The sequence below is a fragment of the Schistocerca serialis genome, chromosome 1, assembly GCF_023864345.2.
Source record: "Schistocerca serialis cubense isolate TAMUIC-IGC-003099 chromosome 1, iqSchSeri2.2, whole genome shotgun sequence".
NCBI classification, from domain to species: domain Eukaryota; kingdom Metazoa; phylum Arthropoda; class Insecta; order Orthoptera; family Acrididae; genus Schistocerca; species Schistocerca serialis.
Genome location: NC_064638.1, coordinates 221,988,188 through 222,005,424, shown reverse-complemented (window position 1 = coordinate 222,005,424; position 17,237 = coordinate 221,988,188). Strand labels below are relative to the sequence as shown.

Genomic DNA, 17,237 nt, shown 5'->3' with positions numbered 1-17,237 from the left:
GTGTGTAAGTATTCTTTGTTTGAATCTACTGTCTGATGCCAAATTCCCACTGCTGATGCCAAGAGAGGGGGGGGGGGGGGGGGAGGACTTAGTACAAGTAAGGAAATATGTTTGCTTCTTTGTTCATTTGCAACTACTGTTACATTCAAGCTCATATCTTGTGAAACATTGCACTTTGCTGAACAAGTGCACATCTACCACAGCTCATTCCTATAACTAGTCTGCAGCTTGTGGTCCAATCAGCCAATAATAAATACTTCAAAACCAGCCAAGTCTGCTCAGCACTCTTGCTTCCCCTACAACCACGCTATTACGAGCAAGTGTATGAATGAGATGGCTATATGCTGAAAGCTGCACACGAAATAAGCCTGGGAAGAAGTGTTAACAACACAGTGCAACTACTTCTAGGGGACAAATGTTACAGTGTACTTTTAAAAGGTGCAGTTTAGCTCATGTGTTTAATTTCAGCTCCTTATTTTTTACCAACACAATAATTTTATTACTTTTTTAAATAAATACATTAGATAGTGCTAATACAGTGAGCAAAATTACAAAAGCTTTACATATGGGTATCAACATTAAGTTGTGATGTTTATAAATTTATATACATTTCGATTTTGGAATATGTAATACATCTGGAACATCGTGATACAGTCACACACAGAGTTATGCGATTAAAATGAGTTAAACCTGAACATTTGCATGACTTCATCAATTTTGTAACAAAATGAAATGTTTGTACAAATGTTGAAACAAACATTGAAATAACTTTTGTGGCTTCTCTGTGCAGTTGTAGATATTGCTCTTAGAGTAATATTTTATAAAAGGCTTGTAAATTTCTGGATTGGACCAACTGGTCGTTGAGCTGGGATTTTCACTGTAAGTCTGTCAGCTCAAGTAGGAAGTAATGAGATACATTATCAGCCATGCACTGTCTTGGAATCTCTTTGAGAACTTGTAATGAAATGATTCAATTACTAAAATTTAGTCAGTCAGTCGTGTCTGGGCCACAAATGATTGCTTGGAGTTATGGGAAATGTTCCACATCATGAACTGGAAGGATATTTTCTGTAAGAGAACTTTTTGGGTGATTTCTACATCTACATCTACATTTATACTCTGCAAGCCACCCAACGGTGTGTGGCGGAGGGCGCTTTACGTGTCACTGTCATTACCTCCCTTTCCTGTTCCAATCGTGTATGGTTCGCGGGAAGAACGACTGTCTGAAAGCCTCCGTGCGCGCTCTAATCTCTCTAATTTTACATTCGTGATATCCTCGGGAGGTATAAGTAGGGGGAAGCAATATATTCGATACCTCATCCAGAAACGCACCCTCTCGAAACCTGGCGAGCAAGCTACACCGCGATGCAGAGCGCCTCTCTTGCAGAGTCTGCCACTTGAGATTATTAAACATCTCCGTAACGCTATCACGGTTACCAAATAACCCTGTGACAAAACGCGCCGCTCTTCTTTGGATCTTCTCTCTCTCCTCCGTCAACCCGATCTGGTACGGATCCCACACTGATGAGCAATACTCAAGTATAGGTCGAACGAGTGTTTTGTAAGCCACCTCCTTTGTTGATGGACTACATTTTCTAAGCACTCTCCCAATGAATCTCAACCTGGTACCCGCCTTACCAACAATTAATTTTATATGATCATTCCACTTCAAATTGTTCCGCACGCACACTCCCAGATATTTTACAGAAGTAACTGCTACCAGTGTTTGTTCCGCTATCATATAATCATACAATAAAGGATCCTTCTTTCTATGTATTCACAATACATTACATTTGTCTATGTTAAGGGACAGTTGCCACTCCCTGCACCAAGTGCCTATCCGCTGCAGATCTTCCTGCATTTCGCTACAATTTTCTAATGCTGCAATTTCTCTGTACACGACAGCATCATCCGCGAAAAGCCGCATGGAACTTCCAACACTATCTACTAGGTCATTTATATATATTGTGAAAAGCAATGGTCCCATAACACTCCCCTGTGGCACGCCAGAGGTTACTTTAACGTCTGTAGACGTCTCTCCATTGATAACAACATGCTGTGTTCTGTTTGCTAAAAACTCTTCAATCCAGCCACACAGCTGGCCTGATATTCCGTAGGCTCTTACTTTGTTTATCAGGCGACAGTGCGGAACTGTATCGAACGCCTTCCGGAAGTCAATAAAAATAGCATCTACCTGGGAGCCTGTATCTAATATTTTCTGGGTCTCATGAACAAATAAAGCGAGTTGGGTCTCACACGATCGCTGTTTCCGGAATCCATGTTGATTCCTACATAGTAGATTCTGGGTTTCCAAAAACGACATGATACTCGAGCAAAAATCATGTTCTAAAATTCTACAACAGATCGACGTCAGAGATATAGGTCTATAGTTTTGCGCATCTGCTCGACGACCCTTCTTGAAGACTGGGACTACCTGTGCTCTTTTCCAATCATTTGGAACCTTCCGTTCCTCTAGAGACTTGCGGTACACGGCTGTTAGAAGGGGGGCAAGTTCTTTCGCGTACTCTGTGTAGAATCGAATTGGTATCCCGTCAGGTCCAGTGGACTTCCCTCTGTTGAGTGATTCCAGTTGCTTTTCTATTCCTTGGACACTTATTTCGATGTCAGCCATTTTTTCGTTTGTGCGAGGATTTAGAGAAGGAACTGCAGTGCGGTCTTCCTCTGTGAAGCAGCTTTGGAAAAAGGTGTTTAGTATTTCAGCTTTACATGTCTCATCCTCTGTTTCAATGCCATCATCATCGCGGAGTGTCTGGATATGCTGTTTCGAGCCACTTACTGATTTAAAGTAAGACCAGAACTTCCTAGGATTTTCTGTCAAGTCGGTACATAGAATTTTACTTTCGAATTCACTGAACGCTTCACGCATAGCCCTCCTTACGCTAACTTTGACATCGTTTAGCTTCTGTTTGTCTGAGAGGTTTTGGCTGCGTTTAAACTTGGAGTGAAGCTCTCTTTGCTTTCGCAATAGTTTCCTAACTTTGCTGTTGTACCACGGTGGGTTTTTCCCGTCCCTCACAGTTTTACTCGGCACGTACCTGTCTAAAACGCATTTTACGATTGCCTTGAACCTTTTCCATAAACACTCAACATTGTCAGTGTCGGAACAGAAATTTTCATTTTGATCTGTTAGGTAGTCTGAAATCTGCCTTCTATTACTCTTGCTAAACAGATAAACCTTCCTCCCTTTTTTTATATTCCTATTAACTTCCATATTCAGGAATGCTGCAACGGCCTTATGATCACTGATTCCCTGTTCTGCACATACAGAGTCGAAAAGTTCGGGTCTGTTTGTTATCAGTAGGTCCAAGATGTTATCTCCACGAGTCGGTTCTCTGTTTAATTGCTCGAGGTAATTTTCGGATAGTGCACTCAGTATAATGTCACTCGATGCTCTGTCCCTACCGCCTGTCCTAAACATCTGAGTGTCCCAGTCTATATCTGGTAAATTGAAATCTCCACCTAAGACTATAACATGCTGAGAAAATTTATGTGAAATATATTCCAAATTTTCTCCCAGTTGTTCTACCACTAATGCTGCTGAGTCAGGAGGTCGGTAAAAGGAGCCAATTATTTACCTAGCTCGGTTGTTGAGTGTAACCTCCACCCATAATAATTCACAGGAACTATCCATTTCTACTTCACTACAGGATAAACTACTACTAACAGCGACGAACACTCCACCACCGGTTGCATGCAATCTATCCTTTCTAAACACCGTCTGTACCTTTGTAAAAATTTCGGCAGAAATTTCTGTAGGTTTACTTTGTGTTTGATAGCATCAATCTTATCTGCCATAGCTGTCACCAAATGACTATCCCCACACCATAAGCTTCTTAATTAATTCAAATAATTGGTGATGTGCCATAAACTTTTTTGCTAATGGTGACCTTCAGTGCAGCCAGCATTCACTGTCGTTCGTCATAAAGTGAGTTCATCACATTGTCTTTGTGAACTTCCAGCTTGCTGGAGTAACCTGGGTCAGCAACTTCTGTTAATCAATAGAATGAAAAACCAGTTCGAGTTCCAAATATTTTATTTTTCATTTGATGACAAGTTTCAGACCAAGATCCATTTTCAAATCCGCCTACAGGGCTGAAAACCATATTTACACTCATGCGTGATACAGTTATTACCAAATTCCTGAGCATATGCCAAAGGTACAGAACATATCATTTCAAACTTACATAACAAAGTCGAAAATGGCATTTCCAAAGATGTCAAACCATGTGTAATGTACATTTACAGTGCATACACATAACTGGCGGTTTACTCCTTTCTCTGTCGTAAGGAAACCTCGGGAATGGAATAGGGCACTCTGTCAGACTATAAGAAACCTTTTTATTTATTAAAACATTCTCCAGTCATCAACAATACAATAATTCATACAATAACTGTACAAGAAGCAAAGTTGCTACACATCGTATAGCGAAGATGCGAGTTGCAGATAGCAGCAACAAAAAGACTTACAATTAAAGCTTTCAACCATTAAGGCCTTAAGGCCTTCATCAGCAGTACACACACACACACACACACACACACACACACACACACACACACACACACACACACACACACACACCTGCAGTACATTCCTGGATTTTCCATTGTTTGAATAACTGTACAAGTTCACAATAAAATTAATACTTTTTTAAAAATCTTTACCAAAAATAATCAAATACTTCAAATCACTGACCGGTAGTACACAGAGCACCACATATGGTACGTATTACAAAATTGTATATCATGTTGGCATGTAAAAATCATTAAGTGTGCAACTGTGCAAGTCAATAATAAAATTATTCCTTTTTAAACCCATTACCAACAACTATCAACTATTTAAAACCACTGAACAGTGAAACAAAATAGCACCATCTACGGCGTGTATTACGAAGTTGTGTGCCAAGTAGGCATTATTTCTACTGATAATATATTTACGTTCATGTCGTGCTGTCTGTCCATTTAACCACCTCGTTTTTTGGCTGCTTCATCTTCATGCTCCTCCCTGTTCCCGAGCCCTCCATACTCCCCCTACAACCGCACTCCCACCTTACATGCCCTTGAGTATGGTTATGTTATGTCTTCCTCTGGATGGCAAGTGCATTTTTGGTGCCTTGAAAAAAGACTGCTTGTGGTTTAATGTTCATTTTTTACGTGGGACATATTATGAAAAAGTTGTTTTATCTGCATGCAATTTGTGAAGCTGCAAAATGTGCATAAAATTAAATTTGTAAAGTTTGGTGTGATAAAAATTGTTATGCTTGTAAATCGTAGAAAGTGATGAGGATTTTTAATCTCCTATTGTTTCCTTTTAATACTAACATTGCTGTTCAGTTTTAGGCTCTGATAGCTCTGAGCACTATGGGACTTGACTTCTGGGGTCATCAGTCTCAGTTTTAGGGATTTTTATGTTCGTATTTGGCATACAACTTTGTAATAGATGCCATAAATGGTGCAGTTTTGTTTTACTATTCAGTGGTTTTAAGTAATAGACAGTTTTTGGTAATTGATTTAAAAAGTAATAATTTTATTGTTGACTTGCACAGTTTCACACTTAAATGATTTTTATGTGCCAACATGGCATACAGCTTCATAACGTGCCATATGCGGCACTGCTGTGTATTACTGGTCACTAATTTTACGTATGTGACTCTTTTTGATAAAGATTTTAAAAGTCCTCCTATTGTTTTGCTTTCTTTTAATACTTCTTTAATAATTAATTGCTGTTCACACATAATGATTTTTATATGTCGACATGGCGTACAATTTTGTAATATGCGTCGTATATAGTGCTGCTGTGTATTACTGGTCAGTGGTTTTAAGTATTTGACTCTTTTTGGTAAAGATTTTTGAAAGTATTAATTTTACTGTGGTATTGTACGATTATTGCTTGTACGGTTATTGTAAGAATTGTTCTATTGTTGATGATTGGAGAACATTTTAATAAATAAAAAGATTTCCTACATTTTGATAGGGCACCGCCTTTCCTGAGGTTTCCTTGCGACAGGGGGAGTAGTAAACTGCCAGTTACCTGCGTGCACTGTAAATGTACATTACACATTTTTTTGACGTCTTTGGAATTGCCATTTTCAACTTTGTTACATAAGTTTAAAACGATATGTTGTGTATCTTCGACATGTGCTTAAGAATTTGGTAATAACTGTATTATGTATGAGTGTAAATTTGGTTTTCTGTCCTGTAGGTTGATTTGAAAAGTCATTGAATGAAAAATAAAATATTTTGCAACTTAGGCTGGTTTTTTGTTCTATTGATTTTGTCTTTGTGGCTGGTGGTGAAATGATGTTCCAATAAGTGTTTTTCCAGCTCATAATAGTGCGATGGCATATTAAGTGCTTTGCATGGTCTTCAAATAATATAAAAAGTAATGCAATTCCCATTTGACATTACATTGAACGATGTGGCTTTCCCACATTTTCTTTTTGGGACAAGTGCATATACACCAGAGTATTCCTAATGCAGAACGTAAATCTGATATAACAGAATCGAGCAGCATTGTGCAACATTATAGTTTCCAATAACGAGGAGAAATTATTACCCCAGTGACCCTTTTTGTGTTCTCACATGAAAGAATACTTTGCAAATGCTGTATGTTCAACATTTGTTTTCTCAGTATGCCATCTTAAGTTTGAAATTTGCGTTTTCACTAAACATTGATGATCAATAGTGTGAATACGCTGTTGTCTTTTGCCCATATTTGCCGTGATGCTGTGAATCGAGCTGTTCCAAGACAAGTGCATGTGGTTGTTTGCTTTTACTCCTTCCTTTCTAGGAAACAGCTATTGTAGTCCAGGATGTGCCTCAAAGGCCATTTCTTTATGTCTGTGATACTTCTTTATAGCTCTGTCGCATTCATTCCTTTTTATCCCGAACTTTTGTTGCTTGGGTAATAATAATAATAATAATAATAATAATAATAATAACTGAATATGCGTGGCACAGTTATATAATGTGTGGCACATTCCATTTAAGATGGACCATAGTACAGCCATCATAACATGAAGAGGAAAAATATTTATTTTAAAAAATTAAATCCTGTGAAGCTAGTGTTGTTGAATTTAATAAAATAGGGTCTATCTGACATAATATGTACAAGCAATAAGGACTAGTTGGTACTTTTTAGGTAGATGAATTATTCCCATTCATACGAAATCTACAGAGAAGCTGCCCTAATCTGAGATTTCTTAGTATGATGGGAAATCCTGCTGCTCCAAGTTACTTGAATGGTGGAACAGTGTATGAACATCTTCAGTACAGGTGAGTAATGTGTTTTTTAGTTTTGTATTGTGCTTTCGGTACATTGATAGACTCAAAATTAGAGCATAAGCTTTTACACTCAACTTAAACATATATGTGAAATGTATGTTACATTGTAACATCAAATAGAACTAGTATTTTATCAACTTAAACAGTATTCTTCTGCGCATCAAACTGCTGTAGTCTGAGCCAAGAATGACGGCAGTTCACGCATGTCAAAGCACAGTTGAGAACTGTATTGTTGACGATTCCAAATGAGATTTGCAGTATGCGCATGCACATGCTTTCCACTTAGAGACATACTTTTCAGGATATGTGCTTTCTCCCACTTGCTTCTGCAGAATATATCACATAGCACCACCATCAGCCATGACAAGTTGCAAAAAATGGAATAGAGATTCTCCAAACAACTTGCTACGATCACATTCAGTGATTGCATTGGTACGGAATTACCAGTAGAACATTCACAATGTTACTGAATGCTCAGTGGCTTTTGCAGAATGTGTGACGTAGGTGCTCAGACCAAGCCTAAACGTGACCATCATCGTTCGTGACTCCAACTATAGTTCCAACATATGGGGTCTTTCATGTATTACTCACTGTCGAATTACAGAGACAGGTTTCTGGAATGGGTTTTAATGGCAAGCACAGGAGAGGGGCATTCATGACCATGGCTAGATTGGACTGTGTAAAGAACACAAAACCAGTGTCCCATGGCTGTGTTGGCACAGATCAGAGGAACATTGTTCCTGTCCTGCTATCACTAAATGCTGCTATGTTGTGCTTGTTTCTTTTTGCCCTGTCTGTGGTGCTGCTTGTAGACTTTACACATGTTCCTTTACGAAATGGATTTGACAAGAAGCAAAATTTACTAACTTGTCACATTCTACGAGGCAGAGGAGTGCCACTGGAATATTCGAAGTCATAGTTATAAAAATACTAAACAATTGTAAGACTCCTTACAAAAAAAAGGCTGTGTTACTTTGCACCAGCAGTACTGATGTAGATAAAAAATAAGTCTCTCATTCCCTCAATACTGCTGCAACAACATCAATGACAACAGCATTTTTTATCTGATTTTGTAAAAATGTCATCAGCAATTTGTGAGAGTTGCAGTCACGTGAAAAGGTGGTGGAAAAGAGAGAGAGAGAGAGAGAGAGAGAGAGAGAGAGAGAGAGAGAGAGAGAGAGAGAGAATGACATGTGAGTGACATTGAAGCTGAAGTAATTTTCTTTATTGAAAATGATAATTGGGATTAATTGTAATATGAAAATAAAGCTATGATCAATTAAATGTATCTTATTTACTTAGGGTCAGGAAATGTGTGATATGTAGTGTTTAAAGGCGTGAATCAGGCTTCTAATTTTTAAAGTTGTTGGAGGGAGGGGAGGGGGCTGTAACTGGACCCTTTCTCCACATTTGCCACATGATTACTGACGTCCTCTTCTCGAGGTTGGCAGCTGTGCCTTTACACCATCTTCTTCGAAAAAATATGGACCTCACACATCAGATTCAGCAACAGTGCATGAAACTGTCACACGATGGCTGTGAGATGGTCATTGGTGAAGCTCCTCAAGGTTTTCTGATGCCAAGAAGTGGGAATGTTGTTTATTTACAGTACCTGGCTAGTGGAACTGGGCATTGCCAGAAGAAACCAAAACAACAGCAGGGGGAATATTCTGAAGATTTGCCTCGCATACAGCTCTACAAGTTTCAGAATCTCTCTCATGTAACTCTTGGTTAACCATCATTTTGTATGGATGTGTGTGAAGATCTCTCTGCAGTATTTTTCTTACAATCCTGTCAGCGAGTCATAGGGTAGCTGCATGTTTAAATGCTGAATGCTTTGAGATAGCTGAACAGTCCCTCTTGCATGTGACACATTTTCTAGCATTGTTACACTCCAGGATCGGCCAGTAGTTTTTCTTTTCATTGCAGAACCTGATGCTCTGAAGTTTGATACCCAACTCCAATAGTTTTTATAAACGGTACAGAAATCATGTGAGCAGAGTTTGAACCGAATATGAAATGCTCGCTGAGTACTAATCACAGAACAACTGTTACCGAGTGTACTCCTCCACACCAAACACATGATGCTCAATTACCCCAGACATTGTATAATTAAAAACAGTGTTTTGGCAGTTTCAAATGCATGTACTCTTCTTCGGATCTCGAGTCTTTTCAGTGAAGGACTAGGGAGCCAACTGGCAAAGAAAAATTTGGACAGTTCCTACTCCATCCCTATTAGTGGTAAAATCTACATCTTTACTCTCAGGTCTGTGGAATGTTGAACCACTCTCAATACAATCTGGCAGCCTTGGTATGATGCGCAGCTCTCAAGCGAGATGGGGGTGAACATGGCACCTGTGTATTGTGCTTTTTGAAACACCCATGGCATGCGCGCGCGCGCACACACACACACGCACGCACGCACGCACGCACACACACACACACACACACACACACACACACACACACACACACACACATCCATGCCCATCTTTATTAACTCCACCTCACAGTCCACAGAAGTATCCATATGGGACAGTGGGTTGTGTATCTTATAATTTGGAAATAATTCATTATTGTATCTAGTTCGCCATTGTGATCCATTGTTGAAATGACAAATGATAACCCTGCACTATGTCCTGTTTGCTGTGGATGGCAGCAGCTGTCACCTTCATATTGTTCACAGTTGCAGTTAATCATGACAGTTGTAGTTAAGACTGGATGAGGCAGAGAGGCTTACCATTGCAGAATATGATAGCCCTTTCATAGATCACTTCCCTGTATAAAAGGAGCCTGTTTCAGTGATGTGACATTTGATTTTAACTAGAGACAAAACAGACTCCGTTACTGTGGCTGTAAGTCAGCTCTTTCCAAATGTGGAGCATATGTTCTTTCCTCTTTCAGAGATAAAACCTAATAGTGTGTAAAGTTGTTAATGCAACATTTATACATGCACTAAATTTTTAATGACAGAAGTACTTTTCATAATTAATCTTTCCCTTTTTATTAGTAATGCAACAGCACAGTGCATATTCGTTATTTGCATTTGTTTATTGCTGCATGATGCTGTGTTATTTTGTGTAGGATATGTTTGCATGCTTGCTTTAATACCTATTGCAGCATTTGTTATAAATGTCTGGAACATCATCTGTGATTATCGGCCTCCAAACTGCTAAACATTTTCTTGCATAGTTTGTGGAGAAAGTTGAAATGTTGAGTCTTAATGAATTGTTTGTTACTCTCTTGACAGATTGTTTGTAATATCCTGGTTTCCTCACCTGATTCACATGGATGATCGATACGTGACGATTCACGAAAAGAAGGAGGCGAACAGATTATTCTGTCGACCCTTTTTGGAACGTTTAGCAATGCGTGGTGGAGTGTTTGATACTATCAGTTCAGTACTGCTGGCTATAGAGAGGTACTTCCATAGAGGCCACAACCGCAGCACTGTCATTTGAAGAGTGTATATCAGTAAGTGGAAACTGAAGATGATAACAAGTTTTATTTCACTTAGGGAAAACATGATTTGTGATCCCTCGGTGCTTGTTTGGAGTCCATTTTCTTTTTAATGCTATGCACAAGGCTGTAAATAATGATTTATTTCTGCAACAAAAGGAATCTCAGTTGATGTTTACTGTGCTGACCTTATGTCTACGAAAAGAAAAAAAGACTATCCTTAAAATCAAATGACTGGATAAAGAATACAGTTGTAGCTCAAACTGACAGACATTAGCAGCAGTTCACATGATATTCCTTTATCTCCAAATCTGAATATATCTCATGACTGTTCTTCTTTGCACGTCTAGTTTTCATTCCCAAATGTTACCAATAAACCGTATGGATAAAAATCTTTAGCAAAAGATTTTGACAGCAGTTTGAAGTGAAGTGTGTTTTTCACTGTTATCATTCTGTGAAAAGATTTGTTGTTCCTGTTGTTGCACAGTGTATTGTTGTTGCTCAAGTAATTATGTTAAAAGAGGAGGCAATAAATTTTTTTAAATTTTTTTACTAAAATCTGTGTACTCAAGCTTTTGAAAACATTTTTTAATAAAAGTAAGAAGTTAAAGATTAATACTTGTTCTTTTTCTTTCCATAACTTTTGTGTATTTACCCATTTATAAAATTTGCTGGTTGAAATGGTGGCACATATATTTCAGATGAAAATAATTTTCAACAGTTCTCTCCACTCCAGCATTAAAAGGTTACGTAATACAGCCATACCTTTACATGAGGTTACTAAGTGACACTTAACCTACCTTCTTTCCTTCGCCTCTTTTTTACATCCATAAAGCTGTATAGGCAAAAAGGGGCACCCACAGCTTGCCTGAATTGTTGCCCTGTGTTTTCTTCTAGCAGCTGCCTCGCAAACTTACTGCACCCCATTTGTAATTGTTGGCTAGTGGTGTGTTAAAACGTTGTCTTGAACTGTTACGTGAAGTTCTGGATCCTTCGTCTGCTGCAACCTTCCATCTCAAAAGATCTAGCATACAGGTGTAACTATTTTGCATTGTTTGTACATCAGTTGTCCCATAGAGAAATATAACCCATGCCATGACATACAAAAAATTAAGCAGAATATTGATGATTAACAGGGTTATTTTGCAATGCAGAAAAGACAAAAGCTCCTGATGAGGGGAAAAAATTGCCTAGTAAAATAAAATCTCAACATCCTTGTGGAAGAAGTATTTCTTCATGGAAGTGACAGATGAACAAGTTAGCAACAGCAGTGTGTCACTATCTCATTATGAATGCAAAGATTGCATGAAATGCTTCAAAGAGGGCTTGGTTATATCAGGAGTAGAATATGCTCCCAAATACCAGTAACATGGTCAGATTAGGCAGCCACAGACTTTCAGAAGAGGAGACGTCATGGGAGGCTACTTTGAAAGCTGTTACCCAGAAATGTGACCACTGTCAAAAATGAGGGCTACATGATGAGTGTTAAAGAGCATTCTGTATACTCAGCAGATGAAGTTTCGTGTGTTGTTAACTCTCAGAACAGGGCAAACAATGATATACTGAAGTCATACTTAGTTCAAGGTGCAACTGAATTGTGATAGAAATGGGAGAAAAGGATCCTGTATTGAAAATAACAGAATTCAAAGCTTCTATGTATTATTTCCTTCCTGTTAACTTTGTGAAAATAGTTTTTGCTCAAGCACAGTTGTCACAAAGTAAATCACACCTGGAAGGGCAACACTGTGACAATTTTTTTTCCTAAATTTCTCTGCAATTGTTAAAGAGTTTGGTTTGTACAGTACATATTTCATCAAAGTAATTCCGAGTATGTTGGTATGTTTGTTACTGGTAGGTTCAATCAACAGACAAGTATTATGGTGATGCTTCTGAAATCAAATGGGAATCTCTGGAGAGAAGATGGCATTCTTTTTATGAAATGCTGTTGACAAAATGTAGAGAACTGGCACTTGAAGCTGACTGCAGAACAGTTATACTCTCACCAATGTATGGTTTGCATAAGGACCATGAAGATAGAGAATTTAGGGCATTTACAGAGGCATATAGACAGTTGTTTTCTCTTGCTATATTTGTGAATGGAACAGGAAACGAAAAGACTAGCACTGTACAAGGCACACTCAGTCACGCACCATTTGGTGGTTTGCAGAGTTAGTATGGAGATGAGGATGCCATTAGGTTGAGGAAGGCTGCATCAATCATTTTGCAACAGCTCTCTACCATCTCCCCCCCCCCCCCCCTCCTGTCTCTCCCCCTCCCACTCTTTCTGTTCCCCTCCCCTCTCGGTCTCCCAACCTGACAATCTCATGTAAAAACATACTTGAAATCTCTTACAAATAACCCCTTCTGACAGTATCTCTCTCTCGTTACAAAGTGCTCAATCTGTGGTGTGAAAATTTTCATAACCCACAATATTTTATCCTCAAATCATTAAGAAAATTATACAAATATGGAATTTAGATGGTCTCCATACAAATACAACTCTGGCCATTAATTCGCAACAGTATGAAGACGGTATGCAACTGGTAAGAAATTTACTGCATATTTGGATGTACAAATGATTTTTATTTCTGTGGAGTTGCACAAAGAAGTTAGCAGTAAGATCACCAACAATGTATACACTGAAACTTCCTGGCAGATTATCATTCTGGAATGTATACACTGGTGTGCAAAACTTAAGGATGAAGGTAACTTAAAGAAATATGCAGTGAGACAAACACAAATGACACTTTTGTCAAAGATAGTAATTACGGTGAAGCCACTGCGATTTGTGATGGTCCCCTAGACATTACAAAAAGATGGGACATGGTTCTTAACAGAGTGTATGTCACTGTGGATGGCAGTGTGTGTTCTGCAGTGTGCTCCTTTGCAGGCCACAAGATTAGTGAGCACTTCTTGTGGCAGAACGTTTGATTCCTCCACCACCTTTGACAACAGATGGACAGTCGTTGGTGCATCTGGACATGTTGGGATAAGTCTCCCTAATTTATCCCACACCTACTGGGTGGGATTTAAGTCAGGAGAAATGGGCAGGCCAGTCAATTTTAATGAATATCTCTCATTTCAAGAGCTGCTCCTCCTGCACAGTTCGGTGTGGTATTGTATTGTCATATGTAAAAATGTAGTCAGGGCTGAATGCACCCCTGAAAAGACACACATTGGGAAGGAATACGGTGTAACAATAATGTTGACCAGTCAGTGTAAAGTGTTAAAAGACTTGAGGGCAGTTCACCCACTCTACATTATGCCTCCCCACACCATTAACATTAGGACCACCAAAAGAATCATGTTCGACAATGTTCCTGCTGCATTTTGTACCCTCATAAGATGAGAGATGGGAACATGTAATGCATCCAGGCTGTTGAACAAGATCGTTTTGGTGGTGCAGGTATTACAATGCGGTGAGGCATAATGTTGCATGGACATACTGACCTCCATATTTCTGAACATGGTACACTCACTTGTCAACATTATTGTGACACTGTACTCCTTTCCCATTTGTGTCCCTTCAGGAGTACATTTGGCCCCAACTTAATTTTTATGTAGGTTGAACATGATAGTGGTACCTTAACTTGCATGACCACATTGAACTGCGCAGATCAAGGAGCTTTTGGGATGAGAGGATATTTGATGAATGGACTGGCCTAACTGCTTGCGCCCGCCCCCCCCCCCCCCCCCCCCTCTCCTGCAACTCCCATCGAGTATGTGTGGGAAGCATTAGGAAGATGTGTAGTAAGCATGTCCACATGCTCCCATGGCCATCTAGCAGTTGTCAACCACGCTGGTGGAGTGAAACACCATACCACAATCACTCCTTCCCAACCTTATGGCCAACAAGGAGCATGTTGCATTATCATCTGTGAGGCTCACACACCCTGTTAAGAACCCAGTTCTGTCTTTTTTCATATCCAGGGGACTATCATAAGTTGCAGTGACTTCAGTGTCTGTGAATAAAAGTGTCATTTCTGTTCCTATCTGTATCAGTTACCTTCTGTACTAAACTCTAGCAGTTCTTTCTGTGTAAGGTCCAAGTTCCATTAACCTGTGTTATTTAGCCATGACACATAATGTGAAAGTTTTGCACCCCAGTGTATATAATGAAAGCTTATGAGCAGGTTTCTTGTGTAGTTGAATGTTGCTTGTCCATGAAGAGATCGTGTTACACTTCATGTAAGTAGGAGAAAATTACCACAGCAGAATCATGGCCTATTAAGAATGTGATTTATTGTCCACTGAATTCACTGTTCTTGTCAGTTGAGTTCCCACATTGTCATGAGAATATGTAATAAATGGATTCAGCAGGGCCATAATCAGAATCTCAATGACTCCACACAATGAGGGCCCATCTTTCACTCAGCCATGTAGCACTGTACAGAAATATCAAGTTTCGAATCAGGAAATGTGCTTGTTTACAGCAATGAAAGAATCCTCACAGAAAGTGTGCTGTGTGGAGCACCACATAATCACAGCAAGGCAACCATTGTTGTGGAATCTCTTGATGTGGCAGCAAAGGTAGGGTCACTGACAGTGTTGAGTCCAGTGCCGATGGTGGTGGTTTTTTACTGACAGTGTTGAGTCCAGTGCCGATGGTGGTGTTTTTTTCAGATGAGACCTGGTATATCATACATCATCATGGTGGATGAAGTCATGTGTGGGAGCTCTGAGAACAAACATTAGCACATAATATTTGTCATCATTATAAGAGATCCAGGCACCAACTGTGGTGATGCAATAAAGATACACAGTGCTCTAACGGCTTTGGACGACGACTTAAATGCAAAGTAGATACCCAAACTTCCACTTCTTTTACGAGATGACTTAATTGAGAAGCTCGGCCGACCCTCCTTGCAGACTAGCCTGCTGCTGCAAACACTCTTTCACTACTTCTGAGTATGCTGCTAGGTAAAGGAATCTGTTAAGACTCTTTTTACTTGTAAAAATAAGTAGACATACGAAGTTTAATATTTGAACTTAAGACATATTACAAATCTCATTTTTATATAAATATATCAGGGTGTGTACGAACCGGGAGTTCTTTCATCCGGGAAAAACCCGGGAATTTTTCATTGTTTTAGTTTTCTGTTAAACTTTTGTAATTTTGACTGCTACGAACCGATGCTCTAACAAAGGATATTTTTGTATCCCGCTATTGCAGAATAATACTTCAACAATAAAACATAAACGAGAGAAAAAAAGGACAATAACCTACATTGCAAAGGAAATGCGCCGTATACAACGACGACACACAGTGATCAAGCAAACATCTGCGTACAGCAAAATGTGTCAAAGGCTTTAGGAAAACTACGCAATGCTTAATAACAAATTGCCTCCGATTTGCGTGAAGTCACAACTGTTAACATTATATTCGTTTTAGCTGTTACGAGCGGGCTGATGCGCATGCGCTGTTGAGTCGCGTTTGAGAAGTAGATTCTCCCGTTTCTGTCTACAGGAATGTGGCTGTTGGCTGTGCAAGCAGTCGCAGCATGATGCTACCGGGAAAAGGGGGGGCGCCAAATTCATATTCTTGAGGGGGAAAAAAAAACTTGTTTTACAAAGCGCCTAGCATCCAACGCACGTGGTCTATCGATTGTTCACAGTATTTTGAAACGCATCCCTGTTGATTTTTGAACTCATTTTAAGCTGATTTCCGAATGAATCAGTAAAGCCGGACGGATGAATGCCAATCGCTGTCTATTATTTAGTAACCTTGTCGCTGTCTGATTAAGTGGTTGATTGGGTTAGCGAATGATCAGCGTTGTTATAATTACTAGCGAAATCCATAGATTCAGACTACCTGAATGGAAATAAACGACTAACAGGAATAACAGGTGATAAATATTACGTATTATCTTCTCGGTACCGGTATATCCAAGAAAATGAAATTTTGACAAAATTTTAGGCCAGATCGCTACACTAGTAAGGACCAGTTGAACAGTCCTCGGCTAGCAGCTGCGTAAGTTCTGTTCTGGAAGTAACGCGGAAAACGTGTTGCATGTAACAACGCCTAACCGAAAAATAATCGCGGGATTACTAAACCTTTGATTCTGGCAGGGTTAGTGAACAAATTTTGACAATGGCAGGAATAGCTAGAGAATTGGTGATGACAAGATTGATTGTTAGAACGAGAAGGAGAAGAAACGGGACATCACACAAATTATGGAAGAGTAAGACGATTCCAAATTTATATAAAAATTTCGTAATACTACTTTTCGATCTCATGCTTGAGAAACTGGTGTGTATGAATGAAATGTGAAATTATTTACTAAAAAAGCTTTTTGCTTGTAGTAGGCCTTACAGGGTGATTTCGTGAATTATATTCTGTCGTGTTATAAAAATGACCATTTGTGCCAAAACAGTCTCGTTTATTTGGTGTGTGTTACAAAATTGGTACAATATTAGAAAGGCCTATTTTGTTTTATGTAGCAGTGACAAAAAAGACGTAATCAGACCGAGAAACC

General features: G+C 39.2%; 1 protein-coding gene across 4 annotated transcripts in view; it reads left to right on the top strand.

Moving 5' to 3' along the window:
* Positions 1–11,325, top strand: part of LOC126466274 (leucine-rich melanocyte differentiation-associated protein-like) — a 29,686-nt gene extending 18,361 nt beyond the window's left edge. For 3 of the 4 annotated variants that reach the window (XM_050096374.1, XM_050096375.1, XM_050096373.1), the window contains exons 4-5: positions 7,160–7,293; positions 10,553–11,325. In XM_050096374.1, the coding sequence (XP_049952331.1) occupies positions 7,160–7,293; positions 10,553–10,763 (345 nt within the window). In that variant the 3' untranslated portion in view covers positions 10,764–11,325. The remainder of the gene's footprint in view (positions 1–7,159; positions 7,294–10,552) is intronic. The other variant, XM_050096371.1, reaches the window with a different exon arrangement.
* The last annotated feature ends 5,912 nt before the right edge of the window (positions 11,326–17,237 follow it).